Raw genomic sequence first — 27,880 nt, forward strand, 5'->3', positions numbered from 1 at the left:
TCATTTAGAGTTTATCCTAACCCTAAGTGCAACATTTCGTCCATTCGATGGGAAGGTTGAACTTTATTCTCTTGCTCACTCTAATTTATAATTATGTCAATAATCAAATTGAACTGTTACAACTCAATGCAGCCAACTTTAAAACCTCTCAGCATCATCGCCTTCGAAAGCTTCTACTCTCCGCTTCTACGTGTCCATTAAGCTTGAATTGAAACGGCATGTCGATTGTGGTTTTCATTCTGCACGGCAACTTCTGCCCTCCTTAGCAACCCCCTATCACAGCGGTTAGCTTTTCTCGAGTTAAAGGATGGGGCAAGAGTGATTTCCTTCCCAGCCGCACGAAACCAAGCGTCCAAAATTAATTATCGCCATCGTTTTCAACAACACCCTAGCCGGATGGATACATCGATCGGTTGGTGGATGTGCCGTTCCAAACCGGAAGCATCCGATGCACCGGACACACGCCACGTGCCTTCCAGCGTCTCTGGTCGCTCGCGTAACAAATCGTTCCGGCCTTCCAAAAGTTTTCCCCCAATAACTTACCCGGGAGAGCAGAAGAGCAGGCTTTTGACGCCTCAACGCCTCGATCGTTGTCGTACAAATTGTTGTGACCGGTTGGTGAGACTGTTCCCTGAGAACAGGGGAAAAGCGGTACAGATCGGAATGTGACGCGATGGTTGAAAAGCCAAAGGTCCACCCAATCTCACGTTGGGTCGTGGGGATTGAATTGCGGCACCCTTTTGAGATGCATCGTCGCCCTAATTTATGACGCAGCTTGCAATTAAACCTCAGCTCAGAGATAAATCTTTGCTTGGCGCAACATTTATAACCTAAGACCCCGGGATCTGACCGCTGTGATGTCATTGCCCCGGTGGTTCACCAATCAAGCACGGGGAATAGGCGTGCAACTAGGCCAACCATGTCTCAATCACGCTTCGAGTGTGTTGCAAGTGGAAAATCATCAGAAGAACAAAATAAACCATCCAGAAAGCTAGGCTTCGAAAGGGATCCACCCTTGTTCGAGTAATTTCTGGGTAATTGAGAGCACTCGACGTCTTCGTGAAAGGGAGCAGCGTGTCAGAGAAAAAAAGGGTGGCCCTTCTTCGGGTGGCTTTTGTGCCATCTTCATTTGCTTTTTGATGACCCCAACGAATCAACTGAACGAAAGTAAACAACACAAAAAAACCCGACAACATCATTAGCGACGAGCCACATCAACGGTGAACCCATGCAAGAACAAATAACTGTTACCCAACGTGGTGGATAATTTGTCGAGACGTTATTGATTCCCTTGAAGTTCCAACCCCAATGGCTCGAATGGCGCACGGAAGTTGCCACCCTGTGTTGTGCGATTTCGAGATATTGCATACGATCCGTGTGAAGTCCCGTTGGAAGCTGGACACCTTCCTTGGGTCGGTCAGGAGCATCCTTTACGCTGATGCGCCACCTGGACCTGGACGGTGTTCTCTGATGATATTCCAAGAATTAGGTGAAAAACATCGGAATCCAATCCCATCAGTCAATAAATCGTTAGCTACACGAGTGCTACCTGCAGGGGCCGGTGTCGGCGCATTTCTTTTCTTTTTTTGTGCTGATCTAACTGTCCAGCTGGGAGAAAGCAAGAAAAGAAAAACCCAACCTTTAACCGCTCCATCGTTATCGCCATCGTTAGACACCTTCATTAGCAAAACAACCGAAGGCGATCGCCAAAGACCTCCACTCCCGGTGGGTTCTAGCGGCCATCGCGAGAACGATTCTGTGGTGAAGATACGCAGCAAACTCCCGACAAACGACATGGAGGGAGCGTCATCTGGCGGCGTCATTTATGCTAATAACCATCCGGACCCACCGCCGGGTTGCCTCCGGTTGCGTGCAGACCGTGGCAGAAATTATCCCATCCCCGCGTGTGTCCGGTGTTCGGAATCGTCGCCCGTGCAGGGCGCTTGATTGGCGCAACACGCTGGCTGCGATCGCTCGGAACGGAGGTTAATAGAAGGCTTGACCGTGCGGAGATTCAGCGAGAGATTGAGGGTGATTCTGAGACAAAATGAGCATCATTTAATCATTTAATCTTTATTACGAACCCAGCGCAGGGGTCTCTAAAGCTATGGCTAAAGCATTACTAACAACGAAAAAAAACGTGACTCTCGTGATGCGCATGCCGACGACCGGAAATGGCGTCCGGAATCTCCGTCGTCGGCTGGGAACTGGGAGGTTCCTCTTACGCAAAAAAAAAAGAAATAAGACGAATCTCAATGGCACACCTGTACGGATCGTAGGAACGGTTTACTAAACCGTGTTCCCGACGGAAGATCGCCATTTCTTGCACTTCCGTGACCACGGTCGCATCGCGCACTCGAGCTCTTCCCGGTACGCTGACTTGAGATCGAGCTGGCCGGTTAGTTCCCGTTTCGAGGCGGTCTTTGCGAGCGATCGTACCCGCTCCAGTGGAGCCATGTACTCCTCCAGCATGCGGTGGACATCCGCAGGGTTGCTGCGTGCCTGCAGAATTCGATTTAACTGACGACCGTGCGGTATCCGACGTTTCCGCAGGTCCGTTTGAAGTCGAACTTGCTCAGGTGTTGTCGTTGGAGGTGTTGTCGATATCGTCGTCGTCGTCGTCGTCGTCGTGGTGGTGGAAGTCGTTGTCACAGGCAACTTGGTCACACGCCGGAAACGAGCTACTGCCTGTGAAGGATCCGTAAGCTTCTGCATTTTTTTGTAGATTCGCGCGTACACGTCGTTGCCTTTTTTGTTCCACTTTCGGAATCCTCCGTGGTGGTTCCCTGCGAGGCCGGTTTCATTCCGAGCTATCCCGGAAATCGACCCATCAGGCATTCTTTTGTGGCGACAAGAATTGTGGTGCTTTTCACAGACCAGATAGCAGTTGCAGTTTTTCAGCGGAATCAAGCATGGTGTGACGGACGTCTCAGTCGTGGATGTAGAGGTTGTAGACGTTGATTCGGATGTTGTCACTGATGCTGTTGATGATGTTGAGGAGGACGAGGAAGACACAGCTTCTGTTGTGGATGTGGATACGGATGGTGGCTCCATCGTAGTTGTTGGAGTCGACGCACATGAGGAGGAGCTCGTTGACGAGGATGTGGACGATGAAGACATCGTTGTCGAGGAAGTCGTCGACGAAGACATTTCTGTCGTGGATGTTGACGATTCTGTCATGGACGTACTTATCGTAGTAGGCTCTTCAGTCGAGTATGAGGTTTTCTTCTTTTTAAACTTTCGCTTTTTCTTGGGCACTGTCTTATCCGTTGTAGAAGTAGGCATCTCTTCCGTGGTAGTAGTCATCTTCTCCGTGGAAGTAGTCGGCTGTTCGGTGGTAGTACTACTAACCATAGTGCTAGTAGACGTTGTCTCCGTGCTGCATTCCACGATTTCTTCAGATTCTGAGCAACACTCCTCGCACGAGTCCTCGTCACACTGATGCTCCTTATCGCACTGTTCTTTCTCCTCATCGTCCTGCGCATCGCTCGCTACCTCCTCATCCTTATCACACACGTAAAAATCACACAAATAACTCGGCTCACAAACACAATCCGTCTCGCAGATGCGATTCGTAAACTCGCCATGGAACAACCGCTCGCTAGGGTAGTGCCACTGGTCAATCTGTGGGGCCGCTTCCGTCCACTCAACACCCCATTCAAGCAGAGCCAACACCAACCCTAAAGACAGCCCTGTGACCGCGAGCCCCATCGTTACCTTCCCGTGCATCATTCCGGCGGAACTAATGCGTTCCCGCCTGGTGGTGAGCCGTTTTTACTTTGGTGAGGCCGGTACCGGACACAACCCGAATGCACGATGCATTTGTGTATTGTTTGACACCTCACAGGTGGTGTAGTTGTAAACAAAACGGTCGAGGAAACGCGCTGCGACTCACACTGGCCACGAAGGTCACTAGGGGGGGCTAAAGCATCGAAAACGGAACTTCTGCGCAAGTTCTTCGCATTGCAAAACAACGCAATCGCACCAAACATCACGACACACGCTTGGTAGAGCGTCAGAGCGATCGTGCCATAAATCACCACCCAACCGTGGTGGGTCATAAACTACCCACTAAAGCTGTGTGGAGCAATGGTTCCTGGCGGGTCTAGTTCTGCTGGTTCACACAAAATACTTATCACAAAATGCTTTTTACGGCCCCAAATATAATCGTCCATTTTTATGATGACTTCCGACTTATGATGATTTCCGACTTCATATCGCTCCATTCAACGCATGATCGCAAAACCGCGTTTAAGACAAGGTTCGATGGCCCAACAATTTACAGCCCTCCTCCGTTACGACTCCCAGCTGTTACTCCGATTTGTGCCAGATTTTTTTACACCCCCATTTACGACCGTTATTAGTATTTGTTTTGACGCAAAATTCCCCACACGTTGTAGAGCGATTTATTAATTTTGCCTTTCTTCTCTCTTTCACTCTATTTTTCTCCCGCCCAGGTTGGTATCGATTATGTGGTTCATCGCAGGCCACCACGGCCAATTTATGGCTCGCGAATCTCGCGAAGGAATTGATTTACCACTAGCACCCTACTTTTCCCTTCCCACCATCATCATCATCATCACCCCACCATGAAAATTGACAGATTGATCGTAAAGGTGAGAAACTTGACAGATGTGGATCCCACCGGCTGACGGGCGGAAATCGAAAGCAGAATCGCCATCCGCTCTCTTTCTCGCTCGCTCCAAAGCCCACCCTCCTTTGGTTGGGTGAAAATGAACTCATCAACGAATGCCGCCAATCAGGAAACTTACCCAGGCTGCCGGGATCCAGGCTTGTCGTATAATTAATCATTTTATCACTCTCCCGCGTTCTCTCTGCTGCTTCCTTTTGAAGAGCGGAATAGGGGTGGGTCGAACAGCATGCGGGTGGAATAGTGATTTATTTCGTGTGGGAAGGCATAGGCAAAAACGCGACTAGAACGCGTCGTTGTACGATGGAGCGTTCGCTGAACCTACGTGGGATTGATTTTCCTTTTGCATCCTCTCGATGGAGGTGTGAAAGAGAAAGAGAGAGAGCAATGAACAGGGTATGGAAACACGCAGGAGATAATTATTCGCTGCCTCTTCCTTCGAACATTGTTGTAAGGATTAAAACAAGCGGCCTTGCGATTGCGAACTTTGTAGCTGAAAAACAACGGCGCTAATTATTACAAATTGTGCACGACTCTTCAGGCCCGGTTGAGCTTTCCATGTTCCCCAAGGTTGATCACCGTCACTGAGATGCGTTGGGGTGGCAGTGCATCAAAAACGTGACTTTTGCGTGCGTTCAAACGGCCAGTGTGGTGCTAACGGTAAGAATCGTCGACTGACCTCAAGCTACACGTGCCTGTTTGGAGAAAGGCTGTTTAAACAGTCACCTGCAAGCTGTGTTAAAAATTCCAAAAGCACCCTACAGATTTCAGTCTTTTGTTGCAGCATACTAATTATGCTTCATTTGCAACAAACTGACACTAACTAAGTATATGCTAAGATTGAAATAAATTGAATTGAATTTGCGAAGTTTCCCTTTCCAAACGACTTCATGGGAGAGTAGTCACAAATATTTACTTAAAAGTAAAAAAAAAGCAAACGACTACCCCGTCTGAAACCAACTTAAATAGGGTAATTTTTCTCCGCTTTCAAATTACACTCGATCAGCAACAAACAGCCACCGCATCGATTGAAAATTAACCCCGATCTTTGGCGCACATAACGGTTTCCAATACTCACGCGTATCCGTCGCGTAAAATAAGAACGTGAAGTAAATAATGACACTTTTTTGGGGGGGGGGCACATTTTTCACCGCCCAGTTTTGGGACTCCTTTGTTTTCCTTCTCGGCATTTTCGCGAACAAAATAAATATCGCCGCGGTTTAAATTATATAGACCTGACCGCATTATTTGGCCCACAATCGGCGATTCTTGCTCCCGGTGCCATCCTAAGAGCCGATTATTTTCACCTCGTACCGAGACAAAAAAATGCACCCAAACCCCTTTAGAGCAAAACCACACGGTGGCCGCAATAAATCGCACACCCTTCCACGGACGGGTTAATGGCCAGTTTTGCATCGCGAACTGGCTCCAGGTTCCATCCATCACGCGGTCCGCTTCCAGCGCGGCCAGCAATTATTTACATACGAAATTGATTTTTGCTGTCGGCGGCGGTGGCGACAACGATTTTATTGAATCATACAATACGCCGCCGTGGGCGAACGAGCCCCTAAAGGGAGGCGATCGTGGCGTACGCACCCGGCGCCTGCCAAAGTGCACTGGCGCAAGATAAGCGATGCATTCTGTAACGGAAGAATGCATCCCGATGCGGTGCGATGCAACGCCATTGTGCCGTGGGCCGCCGGGTGCGAAAGTGGCGAGCGAAAATTCAATGAAGAAGATGATGATTTATTGCCGCACAATCTGTCTTGTTTTCTTTGCATTCACTGCGACGATCCGGCGACCGATCGTACACTGCTGAGGACATGAACCGTGCGTAACAGGACCGATCCTGTTCGGGAACGGGGTTGCGATTTGTTGCATGGTCTTTTTATATTGCTCTTTAGCAAATGCGGCCCACGAGCAAGCGAACGAAAGGGTCACTGCCACTGTTGATCGATGCCACCCGATATCGATTATGATTTATTTCGAACATGCGCTGGTCCTTTCGCAAGCTGTTAAGCGAAGATGAAGCGTGCATAAAAATGAGTAATTGAATGAATTATTGGAGGGCGAGTTATGTGGGCTAATGGTCATTGCAACTCCTCTGTGACATATTTATTGTTGATGCAGCTGGTTAGTAATGATAATTGGAAACATACGGATGGAAAGGTGCAATAAACTTTCCATTGGTTGAAATAAACGAAAAAACTAACGGTTTTGTTGAACATTAAATAAGTAATAAGCTATGTCTGGTTTGATTGATTCGAAAATAACTACACAGTACTCAAGTGTATAACTTATAGAAATTAATTATATTAAACAAAAATAATGATGCAACCAAATTAATGAAGATAGGGCATTATTTTGAGACGTAATCAATAAGTACATAAATTGAGGTTTGTGAGAAATTTATTGACCATATTACAGGCCATTCGATGGCGTTGTACAGTGTCTTGAATTGGTAAAAACTCTTTAATTGCTCATTAGATTTGCTCCTTCTAGTCTTTAATTGAATGAAAAATCAAATACCAACCAGTAAAGTTTTCTCATTACAAGCCAGCATGCTGCGAAAAAACAAGCCAATGTCCCTTTAAACGACGCTCGCAAAATGCTGCCCACCATAACGGTAACTCCCGGACAGAAGGAAAGCCCTCTGGCCCTCGGAAAAAAAAGCGGAACCGGTAAAAGTAAAACCAAAGAACGACACTCTCCGGCGTTCGTGTCGCCGCTTAACCGCAGCAATAATTAAAATCAATTTGCATGCACACACTTCGGAGATCGTCAAGATCGGTCGCTGCAAGATTGTTAATTTCGCTACAGCAGGAAGTTTAATGTTTTCGCTTCCCGGCTTCATATTCCGCGTCTCGTCGCGTTCTATAAGCGTATCGTTCGCTCGCAACGAACTCCGACGACCCATCGCATAATATCCGGCCCTTTTAACCTTTTTTCAATGTTTTTTTTTTCTCCACCACTCATTCGCGCACGAAAACAGAAAGCAAAACGGTCCGTTTCGAACCGAAATTCAACAAGCCCTCATGTGCGCGTATCGAATTACGTCGCACGGGCGCGGATTTCACGGTCTTTCCCACCTTTTTCACCGGTCCGCTTTTCACCCTTTCGACCATTGCGCAATCGACGCACGCATGCATGCGATCTCGAGTGGTTCCGCGAAGGCGCACGCCCTCAAACCTCGATCATTATCACTTGGCGGTCGAAAAAAAAAGGGAAGAAAAAAAACCAACGAGAACGGAACAGAAACGAGCCCATGAAGCCCACGAAAAGGGCGATCGCGAGACCGGGAAACCAAAAGTACTGTTACGCAGACACTAGAGGGCAACCCTGGTGATCTCTGTGGGGTGCACCCTGCCTCCCGGTTTCTTCGGGGAACGGAAACCGACACCTTGCGAGGCTGCGTTCAGGCTTCATTAGCAGCTAAATCAATTAGCTAATTTGGTTTGCCCGCCGCTCTTATTTCACCACGAAGCAGATGGAGGCGAAGCTCGCTCGCGGGCAGGGATGCTCGAAAGACGTAGGGAAAACCTTCACGAGGGGATTAAGAAGGAAAGAGGATTCGAAACCTCGCGTGACGCTCCTGGCTTCCCCGAGGGAGTTTGCAACGACCGCAGGGTTCGCTAAGGGGATTCCGCTAGCTTCGAATTCCGCCAGTCAGCATCGGAGGAAATGCTCGCACTCACACACACACACACGCACAAAAGAAGGCAGAAGAAAAACCCCCCATACTTCAGGGACCCACGAGGCAGTGCCACAGTTATGTAAATTGATCGCACCGGGCCTCGGGAGCCTTCCTGCAATGACAGTAATGAGAGGAAGTCCGACGCAGGTGGGTTTGGCGATCTCCGGTGGCGGCGCAACAAGATAAATTATCGCACATCGCACAAATTACATAACCGCGCGGTGGTTCTTGCGATCGCGAAACCGATCAAGAAAGGGCCAGGGCAGAACCCGAACATGACGGTCATGATTTTTGTCCGCTTTTTACACCGAAAGAGCGAACCCATTCAAGCTGAAGCGAGCCTTTTGAGTCTCCGGAAGGGTCCACTGCGACGGTTTTTCCTTCTATTAAAAGGATTGCTTATCTATGGACGTTCCACGATTGACAGTGATTTTTCGCCTTTCCGGCCCCTTACGACAATGCGCGGTGTGCGCGGAAATGATACGGAAGAAACAAAAGCACGGGATAAACCAACGAGGAAAAAGTGAGAAAGAGCGATCGCGGAGATTCGTTTGGCCGCTGAGTTTGAGGCTCCGGAATCATTTGTATTTCGGGTTCACCGATTTTTCATTTTCTTTCAATTTGCACCATGTAATTGAGGTTAACGACCAGCCGCCGGTGCAGCAGCAGCAGCAGCAGCAGCATGAAAATGAAATTTGCCTTCTCTGTTCGCACCTCTGTTTCGCTGCTCTTTCTTTCGTGCGTTTCTCATTATCTGCCCCCTTTCTTATTCGCTCTTGGTGCCGTTTTCTTTGCTCTCTGTTACTGATTTTTCATTTTCGTTTTGTTTTTCCCGTGCTCACATTTTCCTCGCATCTTTCGGTTTGTTTTACGCTCAGATTTCGGGTTTTGTTTTTTTTTTTGCGTGCGTACCGTTGTGCTCTTTTCTGTGGTTCGTTTTATTTTCAGCTTTTTTCCCACCCATCTTCATGGGGGATGGTTTTTTGCTCATTTTTGCTTTTTGTTTCTGATAAATGTAGCTACTTCAGGATTTGTTTTTATTTTGCTTTATCACTTTTCGATTTCCTTTGCAAATCCGTCCCGGTCGGTCCCACGCCACGAGACATACCGTGCCGGGCGCGATATTAGCACGGTTCGTTTACCGAACCCATTCCGTTTAATCGGCTCTTAATCCGACACGTAATCCCTTTTAACCACCCCGTTCCATAATGTGCCGCCCTTCGGCCAGGTGGGCTCAACGGACTGGCCGGCGTTTTATCAACTTCCCGTTCCGTTTCTTCCACGTTTTGCTGCAGGGAAACTCCCTTTTATTTCATTCGTTTCATTTTAACAAATTTCCGGCGCAAAAGGCACAACTTTGATCATCTTTTGATCGCTTGCGCACACACACATACACGCCGGCGCTTATAATCCTCCTCGTGGGCACGGACTGGCAGTGGCAGCTTTCCATTGTTGTTTACAGCAAAAAGGGATGCATCCTTGATTGCATTACAAGGTAGCTGAGTTGAGGGAAGAGAGTAGAGCGTGGAAAAGAAGACTGCCCGCCCAAACGCCCGGACCTAAAGCCGCGCTTATCCACCGAGTGCATTAATGTTACAAATGGGCTGTTGGTTCATAATCCAGCCGGATTAATATCATTATGCTTCTTTGGTGCGTTTCCCGGTCCACCCTCATCCTTTTGTGCCTGTGTGTGGAGGAGGAGAGGAGTGCAAAAGAGGGTGGCCGGAGGAAGCAGCTTAAAATTTGTGATGATGGAGCTCCGCTCCAAAGAGGTACAATCAATTTACGATTAGCACAAATTAAGCGCACATTTATTTTCCCTCGCCACCTGCACTTTGGCTCGCTCTCTCTCTCTCTCTCTCTCAAGCGTGCTTTTGCAGGGTGTTGTTGGGGCATTCGTATGCAATCGAGAAAGCTATTTCAATGATACTTATTTTAAGCGGAACCGTTCATTCCAATTGATTTTAACGTGATATTATTTCCTCCTTATTGTTGGCTAATGTATTCGAGCACGCTAAGCTTTTACGTTGCATTTTCTTTTCTGTTGCTATGCAGAGTATGAGTAGGGAATAAATAACATTGTCGTTACAAACTGCCTAATAGCCAGGCTGTTGATGAAAAAGCTCCCTAAAGCTGCACTTTTAACCCAACCAAAGAGAAACAGCATCCACACCGAGTACACGAACCTCGCTTATGTTGTTTCATAAATCACGCTGCCACGATAAATCAGCACCTACCTACGGCTTTTCCACAGCTAGCAAAGGCACTTGCACCTCGTTTACCTTACGGCAATTTAGAAATTAAGCACCGGAGAAAAAATGTGACCATTTGCCCTCACAATTAGCGCCTCCATTAAACGCCGGGCTCGCTTTCACATCACGCTGCAGTGACATTTCATTTGCCCGGCGCCAGTGCTAACGGCGCCGTATCGTTCTCGGATCGTCTCGTCCAGAGGTCACCTGGCGCTTTAAAAGCTCGGGAAAAAAGAGAACCCATGCCCATGCCCGGCAAAGTGCGCCATCCGTTCAACACCATTCGATTGCCGGCAATTTTGCGTACCCCCAATAATGCGCGATAAAGAAGAAACAACGCTACGAAAAAAAAAGCGCGTGCGCACCGAAAATAGGCCCGATAGCGAGCATAATGAGCGCGATGAGCAGCGGGAAAATGCCCCCACTCTTCTCCACCATCCTCCTTCTCTTTCCCACCCACCACTAGACTCCACTGAAACGGGGCTATTTGGCTTCGGTCCACTGGCCACAACCAGCTCTTCAAGCGGCAACCCGAAAGGAGGACAACTTGCCGCACTCTCGTCGGTGGTAAGCGATCCACTTAGCCTGCAGCAAATGCTTGGTACGGTGCAAGATCACGATCGAGAAGAAACATGTACACACACACACACACGTACGCGTACGAATGAGAAGAAAACTCCATCAGCGACAGCCGAGCTGCGGAGAAAAATCTCATTTGATGTGCTTCCGTCCTGGTGTGCTTTAGTCTGTTGGTGCTTCGTTTCCAAATTGCGCACTACCGGAAAATAAGAGGGAAAACGCCAGTCGCAAGCCTCATCTAAGCCCCTTTTTTACTATTAATGTGTGGGCAGCTACGCGTCGTCCGGGGATGTAAGTGCTCTTTGACATATGGCACGCATTTCCGCCACTTCCATTAACTGCAGTTAGGGGTGGAGCATTGACGTAGTTGAAATTAACCTTCCCGACCTTCCTGTGTCACGAAATAATGTACTACGGCAGTCAAGAGTCATCTACAGCAACGTCGCTCACGAAAAGGCTCACTTTCTCTTCTTGCGTGTTCGAAAAAGCGACCTCATCTAGCGGGCATGCCTTCCGCCGGTGATTTATGCATCCAAGCGCCAAGAGATCATGTCACCATCCGCAAACAAGCCCCGGTAAGCGAGATAAGCATGCTCGATCCGCCCTCTGGCGGAAATGGAGAAAAGCTTGCGGAATGTATGAGGTTAAGTACACGATCCAAGCAAACGTGGATTACGGAGTATCCGATACATCCAGCTCTCGCCCGAGGGCCAACGGATTGCAGGCACGAACTAACCACTTCTTGGGGGCGCATTTTTGCCTCTTCAAACCACCGTAACGTCAGCGACGGTCACGTTCACGGTGAGATGTGTGGTTTTGCATTTAAAGTGCGCTCTCGCGGTCACCGACCTGCCGCAAATCGCGCGTGCCACGAACCGGCACACGTTGGCGTACGTCCATTTGTCAGCTTCATTCAGATCAAGACCCATCCTCCTGCTCGTGACATGAAAAGGTACTCTCGCTGGTGAGGGTCGAGTTCAGCCCAAAGCGGGCTTCAATCGGATGATCATGAAGCAGCCAGAGCCCAAAACGGACGCCCGCCGGGTGTGTAACAACACAGTGGCAGATTTTCCTAGTTCACTGCTATATTTGTCTGGCAGAGGCGCTGGACTGCATCCCCTAAAAGACCACACCAACCACGTGACACATTCCGACCACCGCAAATGGAGACGTTACGGGGCGCCCGGACTCTCCAGTATGGAAGCAAAAAGTGTACGGTGGCGACTTCTGCTCGCGAAACGACAATGTCGTATGCTAATGAGCCAGCTCGAGATGCCTCTCGCCACGGGGTAACACGCCCCCTGAAGAAGGTCGCCGGGTCTAAGATCCGCTAGTGGAGAACCGGGTTTTGTATGCTGGACGTCACGGGGAGTTGCAAATGGGCCGATGTTTTGTGTAGGCTTCATTTATCACGAGTCTGCCGGAGGCAGGCTCGGTCGGATCTCGAAAGAGGACTCGCTAATGAGACCCTTTCGGGTGATCTGATGGCCAAACAACAATCCCACCAGGGGAATTGGCGGTTTGGTTTCGCATCACTTTCACTGACGTGATTTTGGACGAGGATGTCCGTGAGCCGGAACCACGTCCAGGTAGTCTCAACAATGTGTCGAAAGGTGCTCCAATCGGCAAACAAAGATTCGCAAATGGTCACGCCGCTTCCCGGACGACCACAGGGACAAAGGATGACCTGCTTCCGCTGTGGGTATCGACCAGCTCCAAAACTAGATCAACAGCAACCGCACGAAAGAATGCGCGCACGAGGCCGTAAAGAAGATAGCTGTATTTAGTACCGATCACATTCCAGCTCGCCGCTGGATGCATCTAAATACGATACCCCTGGCGCGACGGTGCAGCAGATAATGGCAATAAATGATGTGTGCCCTTTTTCGCGATGCCCAACCAGACACCATGCTCCATATTTCAAACCCTCCACGGTTCGCTCGATCGCCCGCACAACGATCGTGAAATCGGGTCAGAGCGCAAGGGCTCGCGATCGCTGCGAACCAGCGCCACCAACGCCCTTTCTGAAGCTTTGTCTTCCGGCTCGGGCGGGACAACCCTTCAGAAGTTCCACCCGCAGTTTGCAATTTTCCAACCTCCTCCTTTGGCGCCACCCGGGAATTCATTCACCGCACAAGATCTACCTCCTGCGAGTTCACGGAGCGGCCCATAGAGGGCGCTGATTTATACGTACCGAGTCGGAATTGTTTCGCCCTTCTTCCGTCCCGACTCGGTAATCAATCGAGAACGTTGGAGGGCCCATCTCACTTCGACGTGGATGTTAACGAGCAAGGGCACTCGATGGGGACCTACACACGGAGCCGACGAAGGCACATTATGGAGGGACGCGCGAACAATAATGATCGCGTTTCGCACGCGATCGCAATCGACGCCTCGAAAGGAGATCACTGGGTGCAATGGGTGTGCCTATTCGCACTGCACTTTTTTCGCTCTTTCTCTCTCATCCCCAGCCCTACGGTAGGTGGGCGTATCATGTCACGAGGGTGCTCTCGAGCTCACGCAAACTCAGCTTCTACTCCACTGGATCTCGTGGCGCCAGGGGAAAGAAGACATCCCCCTAAGGGTGGTAATCTGCATATTTAGAACTGATTTCTGGAATTGGATCCCCGTAACTGATCGGTCGCACGCGACGATCCCACTTACGCCCGCATGACGTGAATGAAAAGGGCTCGGTAGCGGAACGGAAACAATCGAATCGGGCCGGTTCGAAAACCTCACACACGTACGTCAATTAAATCATTACCACCGGGTGTGGTGTAAACGAAACAGAAGGCACAATGCCCGCTGGAGAGCTGGTGGGCATCTGGTAGAAGGCATCCCGAAAGCGTGTGCCCAAACACCTCGCGCGCGTTACTGGAGAGGCTCAAGCGAACTGGGAACTTGAGCGAAATTGGTTCATTTACATATGGAAATGGGTTAAGCTGGGGTACCGGTAGGTGCGTTCTGGTGGTTTGAAGCGAACACGGCACGAGATCAGGTCAATGCAGCAGCCATCACCCATTGGATACGCGTGTGAGCTGGCTGGTAAGAACCAACAGAACCCACGAACCACTGATCACCTTCGATGTAGGCTAGCGTCGGCTTACGATCGCTCCCTTTTACTAATTTGGCCCCTTCTCGGGAAGGGAGTCTGCACGCTTGCTCGCTCCAGGGATGGAGTAAGCCGATGATTCAAGTGGGTGTCGATGGAGGATTAAAACCAGGTGTAAAAAAACGACCAATTGTCTTAACCTAATGGGTGCTGCTTTTTTTAGGGTGCGACATTTCTCAATTTCTCGCAACGTAACGCTCGCTGAATGCTCGATCAAGACGTCCGTGGGTCCATAAGTCTGCATGATCGGTAGAAGAAAGCGATTAACTTAAGCACATCAACCGGATATGAAATTAGATCTGCGACACCGAATAGAAAAAGAGCACGGCTTAAGGGAAACCAAGTCAACGGAATGCAAATTTCCCCGTCAGTTGGTATCGCATTTAAATTCTTGATGAAATATGGCGATAAGATAGGCGATCAACTCGGGAGAGCTTCTTTCCAGGCTGTGGTTAGATATTTGAGATCAATATTCTGCTGACCTTTTGGTTTGGAAAACACTTTATCGATCAGAATCGGGAACCGTTGACTTTCGCGTCGCTAAAGATACTTCCATGTAGGTCGTTTTAAAAAGCATAAATCGCCATCTAAGGTTTTTATACAGATGATCAGCCTTTTCTCTATACCAATACCTGTTGCTTTTGTTCTAGGATCATCCATTGATCATCGATCAGTCACTAACGTGTGTTTCTTGCGATTTTCATTCATTCATCTTACAGAATCCGTTCCATCGCTGATCGACATGGACACACTTGGTACGGATGGAACCTCCAGCCGGCAGAGTAAGGCCGTTTCGACGCACTGCCCACGATCCTGTCCCGTTCAAAGCTCACCCCAAGAGCCGGTATGTGGCAGCGATGGGTTGATCTACGCGAACCTTTGCGAGATGAAGAAGAAAACGTGTACAAAAGCGGCTCCGAACGCGGTCACCGAGGATAAGGCTGGATGCGAGCGTTCGCAAGGATCACCCTGCAATCATCGCTGCCCAACCGAAAAGGATCTCGTGTGTGGAACGGATGGTCGAACCTACCTGAATCGGTGCATGTTGCGCGTGCAGGCGTGCCGTGTCGGAACAGCGGCTGTGTCACTTGCCCATGTTGGTCCGTGTGCAAATGGAAGCGTTATCCGCGAATCCTGTCCAGTCGATTGCAACAGGTAAGCGTAACGTGTGCATAGCGAAGTATCCATTTCCAAATGTCCTTAAGGATTAGTATTTTAGTAAAGGTATTTGTGAAGGACATTTTAGTTACTTTTCCTTCTGTCAAACCTAACGATCTGCTCATGCTACTCCTGTTTGCCTCTTCTCAGCGCCCCACAAGACGGTCCCGTTTGTGCATCGGACGGTAACGTGTACAACTCCACCTGCCAGATGAAGCTGATTACCTGTGGTCAGGGTGTGGTAAGTCCGTCATCAATCTTCGCTTCTTGTGCCATCCGTTAACCTACTATCCTTACGGAATAGGTCCGAACAAGCCGCAAGCACTGCCAAAGTACCCGGAACTGTCGTGAGTCCTGCTGGAGAGTGGCCCGACCGACCTGCGGCTCTGATGGACGATTGTACGCGAGTGCCTGTAAAATGCGCGCATCCAACTGTGGTAAGCACGTGTTCGAGGTACCCATCTCGTACTGCATGTCACAAGAGCGCGCCGGAGGTAGCTCGCATAGTGCCACCAACAAAATCGAGGACTGCCCGACCGAGTGCCCGAAGGATGCGCAACAGATGATCTGCGGTAGCGACGGTAACATCTACACCTCCACGTGCGAGCTGAAGATGCTGAACTGTGGGTAGGTACCAAAGCTGTGTTAGATCTGCTAACTGCTCGACTGATTGACGCTCGCTTCTCTATTTCAATAGCCAAAAGAAGAAGATTCAGGCGCTCTCGCTGGACCGTTGTAAGCAGAAGATGAACCGCTGCAAGTCCTTGCCGGTGTGCAAGCAACACTCGAAGAACGGAGCCAGCTATTTTGGTGATCAGAAGGACACACTGTGTGGAACAGACTCAAAGACGTACAACAACGAGTGTGAACTAGCCCGGGCAACTTGTCTGTAAGTGTTTTGGGGGTGTCTAATGGCTTGTGAGGTGCCATATTCTCACATTTATGCATGTTCTCCTTGCAGCCGAGGTGTACAGCTGGCACACATTGGACCCTGCACGCAACTCAAATCGAAGGTGGACGTCGGTGACTGCAGCAGCTGCACGTACGATGAGGAACAGCACGGGCCAATCTGCGGCTCTGACGGCAACACGTACAAATCCCGATGCGAGATGAAGCAGAAAACGTGCGGCCTACGCGTGGTGCCAGTGTCCTTGAAGAACTGCGCCACGACCGCGTTGTGCGAGGCAAACTGTGAACAGCAACCGACCAACTACGTGTGCGGCTCGGACAACAAGCTCTACCCGAACGAGTGCCACATGCGACGAGAGAACTGCGGCCGTCATATGTTCCTGGTGCCGATGAAGCGCTGTCTGGCCGCGTTCACGTTCAAGGGCTGCTCCAAGATCTGCCCACAGGAGTTCGAACCGGTGTGTGGTACTGACGGCAAGACCTACTCCAACGAGTGCTTCCTGAGCATCGAGAACTGTCGATCGCGAGCGATGGTGCAGAAGAAGCACGTTGGTCCGTGTGGACGACCCGAGGAACCGTCGCACAACTATCTCTACTAAGGCACTGGGCTGATGTACGGAGCCCCTTCTTCTTCTTCCCTCCGTCCCCTCGGGACCCTTCCTTACCCAACTGTCACTGCCAATCTTTCCCACCTTGCAAGACACTACGGTCCTGCCAGAGACTCCGTCAGCAGCTATCGTTTCTTTCTCTTCACAGCGTTAGCTTGTAAGGATGTGCCGCCTACGTAGAGTTAGAGTAAAATAATAACACAAAATCTCCCCCATCCAAAACCTCCCAAATCCCGCATCCTTCGTCACCCACCTCCCGTAGTACGTAATGTGTAGTTAAGTTAACTTAAATCAGTACGAACAAGCAGAACGAAACAGCTCACGTGACTCCCGGTACTGCAAGAAAGAGTTCCTTCCCGATTTCTCGTACTATCAGAAACGTCCGCGTCCCTTTGGGAGAGATACTTGAAGGGATGTAACGACGAAGCCATGACGAAATACACACACACACACACACACACATGCTTCAAGAGAAGTTTTTCGACGAATTTTACAACCGAACCCATCCCCGGGACATAGAGATCCTAAATAGAAGGAATCAACCCGTAAGGCAACGCAATTTGTAGCAAACTTTCGACGTCACCTCTACCAACTTTCTGGTCTTTCTCTGTGGTCACGTGATTTTAATGGCATAATTTAGTGCAACAAGCAGTAGCCTGTTTGTGTAATTTATTAAAACCAGCAGAGAAAAAGGACGGCAAAGCACCGAGTAGGAGCGCCTTCTAGTGGTGCATACTAGTGCTAATTTATTGTCTCAGCTACTACTATTACTACAGCATATACTATTACTACTGCTAGTGCTAGTAGCAACATATCAATCAGAGCGAAATCAAGAGATAGGGAAAGAGAGAGAAAGAAAGAGCAAGAAGATCGAACCGTAGTAGTGAGTCTGTGAGGCGCAAACTCAGAGGATTGAGAACAGAAATGAAACGCATGATCCACTGATGTAATGTAAGGCGATCGTCCAAGTCAATGGGCTGATAGCCAGCACCCGAAAGGTGCGGAATTGTGCCGTGCTTTACGAAAGGGATATTTCGAAAATGTGTTTTGTTTTTTGCCAATAAAGGAAAGAGAAAATTGGACATTGAATATCGACGATTTAATTCATGGGAGATCAATGATGACTGCAACATCTGTACGGCAGAACATGTGTTTTAGCTCTTTGAATTCAACTGATTCGCGGTTTCCCAAATGAGCTCAATCATGATTCGTATGGCAGCAACGTTTGTGCTTAAGGTTATATTACGGTTCGAAAATATATCATTCAATTGATCGACCTGATCAGTTCGTCCTTTTTAACTTGCTTCAAATTCTATAACTAACCAAAAAATCCTGTATCAACTGCTCGATTCATGCCATACTGGAATGCTATAATCTTTGCTATAATTTAATTGATTCAAATGTGGTAATTGCATTCGGAGTATCGATGGAAAATACGGCTCAAATTACTGTAAAGTAATATTTTCATGTTCCTTAATAGCCTACTAAATGTTCTTCTAATGTGTTTTAGTAAAAATAACTTTTTTGCATCAAATACTTCATTTTCAATCGTGTTTTTATTACACTACATCATTAGAGTTGCATGTGTAACCGCAGTTGCATAATGCATTCAAATTTTCATTACCGATTGAAAAACTGTATAAAAAACAAACAATCCTTAGAAAGCAGTTATAAAAGCTCAATAAACGTTTAAAATTGCAGAAAAAACTACAATCAGTTGTAAAATTCACCAAATATTTTCCAGTTGTCAAATTAATTACGAAGCAGCCCTCGTTAGACGTATAACACTGAATTATAATGTATAACAGTGGAGCCCTACCTCACTTGTCTTTGAACTATTGAAGAAACAAATGAGTTTCAAAAAGGGCTTTTTTTCCTCGAAAATATTTCTAAAAAGTCAATAGATAATGTTTAGAACAGATCATCATTATATGTCAAGCATTTATACAAATTTCAACAATGGACATAATTGGTGGTCGAGCGCACTGTGCCGTCGAGGAAAAGCAGAGCACTCTGACATTTGACGTTGTCAACGAGAGAAACAACAGTTATCTTTTCAGTCTTCAGCATCGAGCACGCACACGAACTTCGTCGCGATCGATGGATGCAATTGGGTTGCTGTCAAAAAATGCATCCCCATTCCTTCGAAAAGTGAGATTCGTGCAATAGCATAGGTGCAAAACGCATTTTGTGATCGAACGTTGGTGCGCGTAGTTTGAGAATCAGCTGGACGCAAGAAGTGAACGAGGTGTCCCGATTTCAGTTCGTGAAGTTTTGTTTTCGATGGTAAGCGAACACCTTGCCTGTAGACGGGAAGAAGCTAGTGTGGGTTTTTTCTTTTATTTGATCTGCCCGTGTGCATCGCAGTAGGGCTCGGAAAAAGACGTGAATGAAGTGAAAAAGGTAGGAAAGTTGGTGTGGAAAAAGGCTAGCGAGGGATGCGAAGCGTTTGGTTGAATTTGGATGCGACACACACGGGCGCACGATGACTCGCGCTGGTACTCACACGAGCGTATAACTCTTCGGAGTAACAAATGCTACGCGAACAAGCGCGAGCGAGAGAGTCGACCTGTGAAGAGTAAAAGAGAACGAAACTCACGGACCTAGCCAGACAGTGGGACGAAAGATGCATCGTGCTGGTCACATTTCGAGTTAATGCATGGTGTTGGAACGGTCAGGTTATGGGAGCTGGAAACTGTGGTTTGTGTGTGTGTTTTTTTTTTCAAGAAATAAAACCTTCATTGATGTTGTGAAAAAGCCAGCGAACGGATGTTTATGTTTCCTGGCTGCATTTTTGGTTGATTCAAGAAAACAGTCCGATTCGTCGTTCGTGTTTCCAATTTTGCACGTTCGCTGGTTGTTTACGTTGGTGAAAAACTCCCATGTTGCAAAATGCAGCGTGCACTGTGCGTTTGTGTGCGCGATTTCCCCATCATTTCAATGGTTTTCCATGTTTTTTTCTCTTATTTCAGTTTGCATAAACCGATTCCACACCCGTCGACGATGAAGCCCGGCGTCGAAAGTGCATCGCTTGCAAACCGCACTGGAAACTCGCCCCAAGTGAGCGGCCGGGAAAACGCATAGGCCAACCCAAACATTGATTTTCCTACCCCTGGGCTTCACGGGCACGTCCCAGGACGGCAGGAGGCGGTTGTTCCGCGTGGCAAACCAAGAAAAAAAAGCCCCTGGAGTAAAGAGTAAAAAACAAGCGGCACCCGCTGGAGTGAAATAAGCGAGTTTCCTGGCGGAGAAAGAAAGCACAACCCGCTCCGACGTCGTGTCGCCCGGTGGATTCCGGTCTTTCGTGCGAAGAGGGGAACACGAAACGTGGGGTGGTGGCGCGAAGCGGGAAGAAAGTCGCGCCCGGGCGTCCCGCATTTCTCCCGTCCGGTCTTCAGCCGCTGGCAAAGGAAGCGAAAGGAAGCAAAAGAAAGCCACCGAAGAGCAAACGCCGAGATCAAAGAAAGCTTTGCTGGGCCTCTTGTGCGTTGTTTTTCCTTCTTCTTCCGTTGGAAGATAGTTCGTGATGGTGTGTTTGTGCGCGCACGTGTGCCTGTGTTGATGATGGAGGCTGTGTTTTGAGCAGTCCCGGAGTTCCGTGGCGCGGTCACCAACCGCAACCAGTGGTGAGGCCAAGCCTCTTCAGTTTTCAAAACCGGTGTGTCTCCGAAAGGGCACACACAAAGCGAAAGCCAGTTTCATCGTGCAAAAAAAAAAATAATAATAATAAATGAGCAGTGCGCACCGAGGTGTGTGAAAAGCGCGGAAAAGTGCACTCCGAGTGTCCTCAGAGGGTCCTGAGGTTGATGTGTTAAGCGTTTCCTGGGTAGCAGAGAAAAAAAAAACGGAACGATCCGTGAAAACGTGAGGAAAATTGCACTCACACACGGTGGCGCGTGCAATAGTGCAGTGTAAAATCGTGCACAAAATTATGGAAACCGTTTGGCGGTGCTCGTTTGTTTGTGCGATCTTCTGCGCGTGTGTGCTGGGTTAGGTGCGTGTGTGTATGTGTGCCCGTGTTTTTTCACCCAATTTTTGCGATCCTCCGACCGGTTGGTGTCGCGCCGGAAAAGCGACCGAAAAGAGGAAAAGCGAAAATTAAGCATCCAGCTCGCGTGTGTGTTTGTGTGGGTCCCGTGCGTTTTGGTGAGAATTTTCCACGCGATGTGGCGAGTGTGTTTTATTTTTATTTCACCACCCAACCAACCTTCCAACCGAAACCAAGTCGTAGTGTGATTCACGTGAATCAGCGCGCGCGAAGTGCAAGAAGCCTTCCGAGCAAGAAGAAAACAACACCAACAAACGCCAACCTCTAACCTTAAAACAGAAGGGAATCGGGTCAATCGAGACGTGCAGACGAGCGAGACGGATATAGGAAGCGGATTCGCGCACGAAAGTACGGTGCCGCGGATGTGGTGGCGGAGACGATCGACTTCCAACGCGCATCGGCGGGCTCTTTCGCTCCGTCTGGCTCAGTGAGAGGCTCCCCGCGGGCTTCCCCTTCACCTACACCTACACCCTTTCCCCCCGTACCACTCCGGTCCAGTACCCTCCTAGATCCACCCGTTTCCATCCCCCCCCGTGGCCTCGGCGCGACGGAGCATCGGTGGATCGGGTGGTGCTGTTGTGCGGCCCGCAAGATGGCGGCCACGAACCGGGCGCGGCCGCAGCCCCGCGCCAACATATCCTTCTTCTCGAAGATCCAGGGCAAGATCAGCGACGCGTGCGCCCAGCAGAAGTTCCTCACCGATAAGAAAACGCTCGAGAAGACGTGGAAGCTGATGGACAAGGTGGTGAAGCTGTGCCAGCAGTCGAAGATGAATCTCAAGAACAGCCCGCCGTTCATACTGGACATCCTGCCCGACACCTACCAGCGGCTGCACCTGATCTACTCCAAGTACGAGGACCAGATGCACCTGCTGCACTCGAACGAGCACTACAACATCTTCATCAACAACCTGATGCGCAAGTGCAAGCAAGCGATCAAGCTGTTCAAGGAGGGCAAGGAGAAGATGTTCGACGAGAACTCGCACTACCGGCGTAACCTCACCAAGCTCAGTCTCGTCTTCTCGCACATGCTGTCCGAGCTGAAAGCCATCTTCCCGAATGGGCTGTTCGCGGGTGATCAGTTTCGCATTACCAAAGCAGATGCGGCTGAATTTTGGAAAACGCGTTTCGGAAACAGGTAGGTCGCGTTTCCTTTTTATTTTAATGGTTTTATGAAGGGTTTTTTTTCTTCCACTGTTCTGGGAGCTAAACAATGAACCAATACATGCTGGGGAAAAGAAGCAAAATTCCAAAGAAATGGGTCAAAACAATAGTACAAAATATCGGAAGCCAACAGCAAAATTAAAGAAAAAATTATCATCGCCATTCTGATCTTGTATCTATTTATTTTCCTTTTCTCTAAATTACACAAGCATGCTACACAGCATCTCAAATTAATTTCATTCACATTTTTCGTTTGCTTTTGATTTTTGAAGCGATTTATTCATCCTTTCCGACACTTTCCAACGGTTCCCCCCCAGAAGATCCGATCCCCTTTTTGTTCGTCTCTGCATCCTTTACCCCATCACTCAGGGTAAATGAATAAATGTTTCTTAAACCCTTTGTGCAAAGTGTTTCCACGAAACCGTACATTTTCATTAATGACCCGCGCTTAGCCGCTTCCGTCGTTCCATTCTGGCGGTTAGAAGTGGTTCGAATTCCTCGAATTCGTCGTCTCACGAAAACGATTCAACCCCATTCATCATGGCGCAAATTTTGGCCTGTCAGTTTCAATCAAAGGCAGGCTCACGGCGCATCCGCAGGGCGACAAAAAAACCATCCCAGAATCAAACGGTTTGAAAGGGTTCGTTTTTTTTTTATCTTGCCCGTTCGTATGTCACTTCTTTCCGATTGAGTACGAAACGGGGGGTTGTAGCCGCTCTCTGGTAAAACAAACCCCAAACCAAACCAAACCGGCAGCATACTTCAAACGGGCGTGCACTTGTCGGCATGCTATCGACGCAAGGGCCCGCCTTGTAAACGGAGCGATGGGTTGACGATATTGGGTTCTGACCGTGTCGTGGGTGGGCTCGAGCTCTTAGAAGGCGACGACGGCTCCGTACCGAATGCCAAAATAGCACCGAGTCTCAGGCGTTGTGGCGCTACGTAGGCTGTGCCCGCCCGAGATTGCGGAGGCTGTCTGAATGGACGCCCACGATATGCCGTACGGCAGTATGATTGATAAAATTGCCCAACAAAAGGTGGGCTGAGTGATAAGGGCCGGGCAACTTTGGGCAGCCCACTTGCCGTTGGAGATCCGTTTTGGTGCCTCTAACGACCGGTAAGATGGTACAAAGTAGCAACTCTTGTTTACTGGTACCGTTTCTCGATTGTGGGTTTTGTAAGGGATCATATTTTTTCCTTCCACAAAACCACACAGCGCTATAGCAACATTTTATCCCGAACACGTCAAGTCTGTGTGTTGAAAGATGGTTAAACCATTGCTGAAAATTGATGCCTCAGCCACACAAATGAGAAACGTTCGCATCCGATCGAAGGTTAACAAGTGTAAGATCGATCATTCGCTGCTTTTCTCCGTCAGTTCAATCCACAGTCCAAATAGTACACTAATTGGAGGTTGGAGGAGAGGTCAAAGCGATCCTAAACGCTTGTCGCCTGTTACCACACGGTCCTAAACGATGCAAGATTAATATCTCGAGCTGGTGTTGCCTGCACCCAATTGTGCTCGAGTGTACGGAGGTCTTCTCCCGTAGCTCGAGTGCGTGCGTGAAGTTGCGGTCAAGGGCCTCACCAGAAATGTATTATTATGTGTTTTTTTTTTTCGTTCGATTTTATTTGGCCCCCACGATCTCTTTGGATGGTTCGGAAAAATCGTACACTTCACACCTCTCTCGTCAGCGGCACTCTAACGCCGGCGGTGGCGTAACGACACGCAAATGCGGCCGCGCAAACGCCAAACGCGCGCGCCTGCAAGCATTTCCAATTAATTACCCATCCATCAGCCCCATCAGCTCCGTTGTGCATAGTGCCGATGATGTCCGCCGACGCCAGTGCTGCTCCAAAGAGCAAACATAATCGATTCATTTCATTAAGTGTGGTCGCCTTTGAATGGGATGCTGATGTTGATGGAGAAACGGAGACGTTGATCTTCGGGAGCGAACTCAAATTGACACACTTCGCGCCGTCTCGGGCTCGGAATTCGGAATGTTTGATGCACTCTTTGGCTTATTTTTCTTTTTCAAGAGCTGTTCTTTTTTATGGTGCGTTTTGGTTGCTCATAAAGTTTGTTTTTTTATCTAAGCAGAGTGGCTCGAATAATAATGCCTCGGAATCGAATTGATCGTAAATTGACTGCCGATAATCAGAAACAACATATATATGAAGAGAAATTTCTGTTGATTCCATTAAAACTCATCGATTAAGCCCATTATCTCTAAATTAAATAATGAAAATGCGCATTCATAATTCAAGCTTGTCGATTGGCTATTGTAACCCAGTTGATGCGTGTTTGTGTGTGAAATACAATAAGCGGAAAAAAAAATCACTTGTTGATAACGATAACAAGCTTCTTGTACAAGGGGCAATCATATTCAGCTATTTTATGAAGTCTGACCACTTGTCGCACATTTATCTGATATTTTGTACATTTTGCTGTCAATTTCGCTTCTGTTCGTGTGCACATGGTATTGATTTCTTTTTTCAGCATTCAAAATGAAACTGTTAAAATGAAAGTGGGTAACCAAATGTCGTTATCTTTTGGCTCAATAGAGGCCTGTCTGTCAAGCGAGCTGAACGTTGTTGAAACATAAAATTGAACCATCAAACAATTCGCTTGCTGGTTTTGGTCGTCATTTTCTCTCAATCATATAAATCAAATTCATCGATCAATGGTTTCTATAGACAATAAAATTATTATATTTACTGGATCGTAAAGGATATTATCAAAAAAAATTTGTGAATATTCTTAGCCCCTTTTCACATATAAGAGAACTATTTTTAGACACGGTTCATAAAAAACGCTATAACTACACCCTTTGGTGCAGGTGAACCCACTTAAACCCCCAATGCTTACGTCGTCAAAACCGACGAAGAGGAAAATAAACCACCAGCAGCCGGCGATGTACATCGGCTTGTTCCGATCATAACCGCTGCAAAATTCGATCCCTCTGCTCGACGGCCCCTATCGTAACAACACCACGCCGATACAGCAGCTTGTCGAATGCACATTTGCGCCTTACGTATTCGGAGCCACAAACCACCGGGTGGCCAAAATGGGTACTCTCCTCAAAAGGTGTTACGTTTGACACACGCGTTCGCCGCCACCATGTATGCGCGATCTTCGCAAAAAGATACCACTCCAAGGGAAAAAAAATACCATCCCGTAGCGAGGTGGGAGACGATCGAGCGATTGAATACAGAAAGACCGAACCTAGCAGTCACGTAAAAAGCTAATAATTATTATTCGCCCCCGTTCGTCAATGGCTGATGGCAGCGTGGTTTGCGCGCGTCACAGTTTGCACGACCACGTGTGGAAACTCTGCGAACGTGGCCAGTACTGTGCGGGTTTCGTTTGCGTCTTTTGACGGTCGTTTGGCGTAAGAGAAAAATTGTGCTTTTTTTTCTTCGTAATATTCTATCACCTCCCCGGCAAAGCCAGCTCTATTACTCACGCTGCTGTGGCGGGGTCGCGTTTTTTTATTTGTGCTATTTTTATGCGATTCCCTGCACCACGAGGGCATTGGCACAGTGGGCTGAATTTGGACGCACACTAAAATGGCAAACGGAAGTGCACGACGACACACAAAAAAAAATCCCTCCCTCTGTGAAGGGGCTTTTAGCTCAACAAAGTGGGGAATATGATTAAATTTGAAAATAAATGCGAGAAAACGTGGCAACCGGCTTCCGGGCCGGTGAATTTTGCCCCGCGGGTTTTTTTTCTATTGTCGATCCCTTCGACTGGGCAGTTGCTGCACCTTGACGCAGCAGGACCATGTTTCGGGTGGTGGTTGTATTTTCAATAACGTAAAATAAAACGACCGAGCTAATTACTATTCTGCAACCGCACTTGCAAGCCACCCAGTCGCGTCAGCGTTTTGCCACCGCTGCCAAATATGCAGACACATGGCCACCCTTGGGCCACCTTCCCTCCCAGGACTGCTCGCTGCCCTCTGCTTTCTGCGGGATGTCCCACATGCATGCACTTAATGTTTTATAGCGAATTCTTGTTTTTCTTTTCCATTTCCGTCGTGGTTCCGGTACGCTGGTGGCGGCCGTGCTTGTCCCGTTTTTTTTTCGATCGTTGGATGGTTTGTTGTTCGCGTTCGCGAATTTCCTCTGTGTTCCCTTTTAGCCAAACTCTTATATTCGGCTGGAAGAAAGGGTGCCGCCGGGCAAATGGCAAGTGAACCGAACAGCTGTTCGAAATTCGGGTTTTTGATGTTCCTTTGGCGGTGGCGTTTTCGACAGCTCTTTTAGCGTGATGCCGTACTGCCGGTGGGTTTTTTTTTGTATTATTTCGATTGAAGGGGATTGCTATCTTGTTGGTTGTACGCAATTAAAATTCATAAGAATATGCCTGGTCATGTACTTTCGTACGTTTGCTGGCTGTTTCCTTTTCTTTTGTTGTTGGTTATTCCATATCGAATGCTTATGGGCATTTCATACCATTTGAATAGTTACCAGTTTGTGGGTTTTAATTCTTAAATGCAACGGTTTGTGTCCGCTGATACGCGGATTAAACTTTAAACAATCACTCAACAAGGTGCCATTATCATCTGTGTCTAAATGCTTATAGTATTGATTGCTAATGCAGCCACGTGCGGGCTTCCAATGCTAGGCTTATCACGAACTAATATATATATTTTGTATGCTGCCCCTTACATACCCTTCCAACATCGACTTTACGACAGGGCAAATGGAAGTGAAAAATGACATAATAATGATTAATGAAAGGTGACGTCCAATGGTTGTCTTTTGCTGTGCCTTATGGTGCTTCAAGCTCGATTTGTTCGCCTATGGGGCTTTAATAGCTTTCGCGATCCGCAAAATGGGTTCGGTTTGGCAAATAGCAAATGGCAAAACCGCCGCAACCCACGCGCCAAAAGAGATTAAAGGATTATTTTTTTTTTATGCGACGTTTCGGATGAATGTTTCGGTTGACGTTCCAAAGTGTACAGAATATCCGCTAAATTTTTCCACAATCCACGCCAACCTCGGGCACCCTCCTAACCGACACGGAACCCAACGATGAGATGAACGAATACATTTTTTTTCATCATCCCAATTCAGCTTAGTCGGAATAAATAATTGGCTTCGATTCGGTTTTCCTTTATTTATTTATTTGTTGTTCCTGCCCGTGTGCGCTGTGCTAGCTTTTCCATCAATTTAATATGTACGTATCGATTGGACGCGTTTTCTGCGTTCGATTACTGGCATTAGTGTATTTCTGTGCGACCCACCGAGCCACGGAAACCGCCTGGTCGTGGGCATTGGGATTCCTTTCCACGGCCAGTTTCAGGTTTCCTTTTTGCTGCCCTTTCGCCACGCCACCGTCGCCACGAAAGCCGAAAGATGGTGCGCGATCATTGATTACGGTTCGATCCCATCCCTGTGTCGGTGGGGCGGGAAGATCAGAAAAGTTTAGAATTAATTTGATTTTCATTCCCTTCCCGCGTGCACGATGGGGCGGCTCAAAACCGGTATCAAAAAGATCTTCGAGTCGCTGTGTGTGCCTTGCGACTGTTTTTTTTCTTTTCTTCCCAAGCGAAGCTTATGAGCTTGCGAGCGATGGGAAGCGTTACGATGATGGCCGCCCTGCTAGTTCTGCTTTCTCCTCGAAGTTGAGCTTCATCGCCTCAAAAAGAGAAGGCTGGGAACATCGATCGTGCAAGCGGTGTGGCATAAAGAAAA

At 48.2% G+C, this 27,880-nt stretch overlaps 2 protein-coding genes across 2 annotated transcripts in view; both read left to right on the forward strand.

The window, feature by feature from the left end:
* LOC128723704 (agrin) overlaps positions 1-17,049 on the forward strand; it is a 40,225-nt gene extending 23,176 nt beyond the window's left edge. Inside the window, exons 2-6 of the mRNA XM_053817468.1 lie at positions 15,008-15,443; positions 15,597-15,687; positions 15,751-16,073; positions 16,144-16,335; positions 16,408-17,049. Coding sequence (XP_053673443.1) covers positions 15,008-15,443; positions 15,597-15,687; positions 15,751-16,073; positions 16,144-16,335; positions 16,408-16,954 — 1,589 coding nt within the window. The 3' untranslated portion in view covers positions 16,955-17,049. The remainder of the gene's footprint in view (positions 1-15,007; positions 15,444-15,596; positions 15,688-15,750; positions 16,074-16,143; positions 16,336-16,407) is intronic.
* A 4,554-nt stretch (positions 17,050-21,603) lies between these two features.
* LOC128724899 (uncharacterized) overlaps positions 21,604-27,880 on the forward strand; it is a 65,385-nt gene continuing 59,108 nt past the window's right edge. Inside the window, exon 1 of the mRNA XM_053818619.1 lies at positions 21,604-22,148. Coding sequence (XP_053674594.1) covers positions 21,604-22,148 — 545 coding nt within the window. The remainder of the gene's footprint in view (positions 22,149-27,880) is intronic.

This window comes from Anopheles nili, chromosome 3 (assembly GCF_943737925.1).
Source record: "Anopheles nili chromosome 3, idAnoNiliSN_F5_01, whole genome shotgun sequence".
Taxonomy (NCBI): Eukaryota; Metazoa; Arthropoda; class Insecta; order Diptera; family Culicidae; genus Anopheles; species Anopheles nili.